Raw genomic sequence first — 5,619 nt, 5'->3', positions numbered from 1 at the left:
CCTGCCCGCCGGCCGCGGCGGCGGCGCGCGCGCCCCCCGCGGCTCGTTGTCAATGAGACCAGGTCGCCCCCGGCCAATCGGCGTTCGCGGCGGCGCGTGGTGTGATGGCGCGTCAGCGATCAGCAGCTCTCATTAGCATAGGCCGCCCCGCCCCGCGCTGCCCCGCCCCCTCATTAGAATATTCATGGCGGGGGCGGTGCCGGCGGGGCGCGCCGGGCGCGGCGGACACGCGTGGGAGCGGGCGGAGCGTTGCCGGCTCCCCCTCGGCCCACGGGAGACCCGGGATGGGGCAGAGCTGGTGCCCCCGCGCCCCCAGCCCGGCTGAAGGGGCAGGCGGAAGGCGGCGGTGGAGTTTCGAGGAAAGGGTTTGTTCTCCCTTCGCCAGCATCTCCCCACGGACCGTCACCTCCTGAGGGGCCAGACCCGACACCCGCTCCCACTAGGAACTGGAGCAAGAGCCAGGCTTTTTTTACTTAAAAAAAAAAAAATAAAGTCAATTTTATTCAAGAAAAACGAAACGCACACCCAGTACCGCCCCCCCGCCCCCCGCCGGCAGACCTGGCTCCACAGTTAAAAATTGAGGACACTTCCCCTCTCCCAAAGGCCGCGGTGCCCTCAGCCCGGCACAGAGCACCCACTTCCCCGGGACCGTCCCTCTGCAAGAGCCTCCTCTGGTGTGAGGGCATCAGCGACCAAGAGAACGCACAGGGCTATAGTGCTGGGTCCAGGGCCAGCCCCTCGCTCGCCTCTGCCCCCACAGCAGCCTGGACACCCCGTGGATGGTCGCAGCCCCTCGGCTGGCTCCCTCCCTCCTTCAGCCCGTGTGCCTGGAGCCGCCTGTCCACCTGAGGAGTGGGTTTGGGGGACTAAATTAGAGAGGACCAGCCCTATACCAGAGCGATGGGTACGGGACAGCGTGGGGTGCAGGACAGGCTCGCAGGGGCTCAAGGCTGGTTCCCCAGCACCAGCTGCACTTGCAGGACAGGCACACATCAGCTGCAGAGTGGCAAGACCCGAAATCCCTTATTCCCAAAAATTCACCGCATGTTTGCCTCCCTGCAAGGGACGCCCTGCAGCAGCTGCCCGGGACAGCAGGATGCTGTGGGGCTGGGAACCAGCACCATTGGCCTTTTCAACTACGGCTGATTGATGAAACGCGTTGCTCGGTAAAACAGCCTCCAGGAAGAGGGGAGAGCTGATCCGGCAGAGGTAGCAGCTGGGCAGAGACCAGGTATAACCGGGTAGGGGGGGGGGTGGTGTCAATGACATCACCAGCTTAAAAAAAATAAAAATAAAGAGAAAACACACACAAAAAAAAGAAACAAAACTGAGAGAAGCAGCATTGCTCATGAGGCTGTTTGGCGTGACGAGCTCCCCAGCCCACCCACAACGGAGGCGGCACGTTCAGCGCGGGGCACCACGTGCTGCGGAGCGGGGATGCACTCTGGGCTCCCCACGGGGGTCAGCCGCACCGTGCCCCACTCTCCCTACCCCACCACGGCTGGCAGCACTCGACCGGCCCAGGGGATGGCCTGGCTGCCTTCCCGTCTGTGCTTTGGCTCTAGGGACAGGGTGCCCCACTTCGGCTCTGCCCAGCCCCGTCGGGGCAACCCGCCGGCACCACCACCGGCCCCCGCCAAACGGAACAGAAAGGCAACAAAACAAAACCCACGGCACAAACGGAAAGGGGACTGCCAGGCACCGGCCCGAGGCCACCGAGATGGAGCGAGCTGCTCCGCGTCCCGGCGGCGTCGCCTCCGCCGTGAGGCACGAGCCCCCGCGCTACAGCTCCGACTGCGAGCGGGAGATGCGCGGGCCCTTGCGGATCTCCTTCCGCTTCTCCTCCTTCTTCCTCCGCTTCTCCTCCTCCCGCAGCGCCTTCTGGAAAGTGTCGGCACTGGGGAAAAACTGCGGGGTGACAGTGGGGGGTCAGCATGGGGAGCCCTCTGCGGTCCCCCAGAGGCAACAATCCCCCCAAAGCCACTGAAGCCACCACGCCAGTCCTGCGATGCCAGACTTGAGGTTGGATGCAGCGCCAGGTGAGCAGGGACCCGATGCTCCCATGGGACAGGTGGCCACAGGAGAGGGCAGATGGCCCAGGGCACCCAAAACCAACCGCAGCCCAGCTGGGGAATTTGATGTACATGTTTTGGCCAAGCTTCCTCCATGCTGGGGGTTTTTGGCTGTTCCCCACCAAGCCTTCCGTTCTCTTCCCCAGCCGGCTGCCTGGAGCCACAGCGGGGGTGGGGAAGCCCATAGGATGAGCCAGCACGGTTGCCATCTTACCTCAGAATGGTCCGTTTTAAAGGGATTGCGGTAATCGGCTGATTTCTCACTGATTCCCAGCTCCTGAGCCATCTGCAAGCAAAGCAGAGACCATGTTGGGAGGTGGCGCCTCCCAAATTTCAAGCCCTGTGACCAGCGTCCCTTCTTCCCCATCAGCCCCCTCTGTGCTCTTCTCCCATCCCTCAGCCCATGGACATCCCTCAGATGTGGGGTACACTCCCCCTGCCCTCTGCCCGCCCTCCTTTTACCCCAAAAACCTCACCCCCCCGCCCCAGCAGTGGAGAGGGAACACGATGTGGGGGGGGGATCAGGAGCCGTACCAGTCCCAGGACCTGGGAGTGGGGTCCCTGCTCGAACACGCCTGTCAGGTTGCAGAAGCTGATGCCCCAGCGGATGAGGCTGTTCCAGTTGGAGTTGCGGTCGAAGTAGTGGTGCACGATCTTGGGGAAGCGCAGGACGACGTCCCCGAAGAAGGCGGTGTTCTCCACCACGTGGGAGTACGCTATGGGGACAGCCACCCACCCCATCGGCACAGCGGTATGCGTGCCCCGTCCCACCGGGAGGTGGGGAGGCTGAGGGCAAACTGGTAGGATCTCCAGTAAAAACTGGTCAGAGAGGCAGCAATAGGGTCCCCAACAGACAGGGACCAGGTCTGGTCTGGGTACACAGGGCTTTTGTACCTACCCCAGGAGGAATGTTGGCAATGCACTGGAAAAGGGAGGGGGGTAAGGACCAGAGGGGACCTACCGTCCTTTATCTTCTCATCCTGAGGGAAAGGCCCGTCGGGAGGCACATCAGCAGCAATGAGCACGGCCCGCGAGTCCTCCAGCACCTGCCAGAGCCCCCGGTTACTGCCCCGTCCTGCCGGCCCTTTGGGGCTGCCGCCACAGCCGCCCCGCTCTGAAGCCCCACAGTGTCCTCACCACAGGTCCGAAAGCCCACCTGCCCACCCAGCTCTTCTCTTGGACCCCACGGAGACCCCCTGGCCCTCCGCGCTCCTCCTGCCCACACCCCCAGCCCCACGGCACACCGAGCTCGGAGGGCAGCCCACGCCGTGGCTCACTTTGAAGAGTCCCTTGAGCATGATGTCGATGATTTTGTACTGCTGGTTGATGTCATTGAGCTCGATCAGGTTCTTGAGCGCGTTCATCTGGTCCTTGCGCTTCACCTCAAACAGCTTCTTATCTGCACCACTGTCAAGGGTGCTGCCAGCACAGTCCCACCACGCTCCCGTCCCCCCAGGCACCCAGCACCATCCCAGCCACCCCAGCTCTCAATGGGGTGCCTGAGGGCCGGGGGGCAGCAACAGAGCCGGGACAAAACATATTTTTTTCGTGAGCCCCCTTGCCCAGACACACGAGCAGGCTGCTTAACAACACTGGACACTTGTGGGGAGCCTCTGCTTGCCAGCCCCTGCTCTGACTGATGGGCTGGAGGAGGAACATGATCCCACCTTCCCCGTATGTGTCTCCACCAGCACATGCATTAAATACCTTTTCACACTTTGCCTGTTCACCAGGTGATGCTGCTGTGTGCTAAGAAGGGCTTGCATTAGCCCACCTCCTCGTGCCCGTGGCCCTCTTCCATCAGCCCGGCTGGGGGTCCCAAAGCATTGAGACCTGTACGCCACTCCAAGAGCTGACTGAGAAACATGCCCCGTGGAGCAGAAAGGAAAAGCGCTCGGGAGGACACGGGCGCCACCGAAAAGCCTGTCTCTACTCCTGCGCTGAGCTGGGCACTTGGTTAGCAAACCCAGGAGCTCGGCTAAAGCCCTTGTACAGAAGAGTGAAGAGGCAACTGCCCAGCAGTTCAGGATCCTCTCTTCTTCCCCCCTGCACCCCTTTCTGCTGTCTCTGATCTTCTCCCTGTGCAGGAGCTCTCTCCAGCCTCAGCAGGCACGAGCACATACGTGGGACACGAGGAGCAGGCTGCAAAGAAGGATACAGATTTCCAGGCCAGAGTCCACCTTCTGTTTTTGCAGGTCTGCGAAGCTGCCCCGGGGCAGCAGCAGTGCCAGCAGAAAGGGGCAGATGACGAGAAAATCCATGTCGGCCACTGCAGCCTGGAACATAATGGACCAACAGAAAATGGCCATCAAGGCGACTTACCAAAGGGAGAAGTGACATGAGACTCTCAGGGTGGACGGCACATCGTCCTCAGCACCAGGGTCCTTGCCCATCACTCCCTCGTCCCTGCGAGGGGTTTGAGGGACATGGTGCCCAGAGCAGGGCCGCGGGCGACGCTGCAGCCCGGCCGCTCTCCCCTGCGGGAAGCCCTGGTCCCCCCCTCCTGTCTACCTGCCTCCCCTGCTGGACGGGCACCGGCTGGGCCCCCAGGGATCTGAGCACTGAGCCAGCAGAAATACTAAGTCCTACCCCTTCTCTCAAAAATCACTGCTAGCTTTTGGCCGGGTTTGTGAGTTAGAGCAGCCCAGCAACGGAAGCAGCAGGGTCGAAGTCCACCTCTCCTTCAAGCACCAGGCCCGACCAGCTCAGCCATCTCACTTCTCCTCTTAGGGTGCTGGTACCAGGACCCTTCCCTTCACTACAAGCCGGGTGCCAGCTGTGTACCCCGACGCTGAAAAGCAGCAGTTGGATGACCTGGCTGTAACTTCCCCCTCCACCCCAAGCGTGTCCTGAGGCTCTGCAGGGATGCGGTCGGGCAGAGCTGCTCCTGGCCAGGAGGGTCCCTCTGACAGAGCCAAGGTGCAGGAGAGAGGCTACAGGTGAAGGTCCTTAAGAACGAGGACCCTGGGACAGCCTTTTGTGCATTGACCTCCAGGCAGCAGGTCTCAAGGTGGCCTGTCTGCCATGACGAGGTTTCCGCAGAGCCGAGCAGTGGCCACCAGCAATGACAGAAGCAGCAGCAGCTCCTTCAGAGGCATCTCCCGAGCCGCCTCCTGCTCCCGAGGGAAAGGCTGATGTGTCGAGGCACCAGAGCTGCCCTCACCCTGCCGCCCCGCTGCCCTCCTGAGCTCGCCCGCCCAGCCAAGCCTCTCTCTGTGATGCCCTAACACTGAAACAGAAACAACAAATCCCTTCTTCGCACCAAACCCCCCCTTTTTTTTTTTTCTTGCTGTTTTTCTTTTTTAAACAAATACAATTTTTCAACCACAGGCCCATGAGTGAGGCAAAGCAGGCAGCACCTGCAGCTCTCCCAGCCCCACAAGCAGCAGCATCTCCTGCTCCTGCCAAGGCTGAGCCAAGCTGCCCTTGCATCCCCAGCTCGGGCAGGAAAAGGGCATCAGACGCGGCAAACCCTCTGCATTATTTTGCTGTTGTGCTTTGCAAAAGGCAGCACCTCTGGAAGGGAACGGATCAGCGTAACTACAAC

The 5,619-nt window shown here is 61.6% G+C and overlaps 1 protein-coding gene across 2 annotated transcripts in view; it reads right to left on the bottom strand.

The window, feature by feature from the left end:
• Positions 1-556: 556 nt before the first annotated feature.
• The window catches only part of LOC135988545 (coiled-coil domain-containing protein 134-like), a 47,570-nt gene continuing 42,507 nt past the window's right edge, over positions 557-5,619 (bottom strand). For both annotated transcript variants that reach the window (XM_065634602.1, XM_065634594.1), the window contains 6 exons: positions 4,231-4,348; positions 3,350-3,471; positions 3,034-3,118; positions 2,607-2,788; positions 2,287-2,358; positions 557-1,908 (listed from right to left, as the gene is read on the bottom strand). In XM_065634602.1, coding sequence (XP_065490674.1) covers positions 1,783-1,908; positions 2,287-2,358; positions 2,607-2,788; positions 3,034-3,118; positions 3,350-3,471; positions 4,231-4,348 — 705 coding nt within the window. In that variant the 3' untranslated portion in view covers positions 557-1,782. The remainder of the gene's footprint in view (positions 1,909-2,286; positions 2,359-2,606; positions 2,789-3,033; positions 3,119-3,349; positions 3,472-4,230; positions 4,349-5,619) is intronic.

This window comes from Caloenas nicobarica, chromosome 1 (assembly GCF_036013445.1).
Source record: "Caloenas nicobarica isolate bCalNic1 chromosome 1, bCalNic1.hap1, whole genome shotgun sequence".
NCBI lineage: Eukaryota > Metazoa > Chordata > Aves > Columbiformes > Columbidae > Caloenas > Caloenas nicobarica.
Note: the sequence above shows the minus strand (reverse complement) of the source record. Positions and strands in the feature narration are given on the sequence as shown.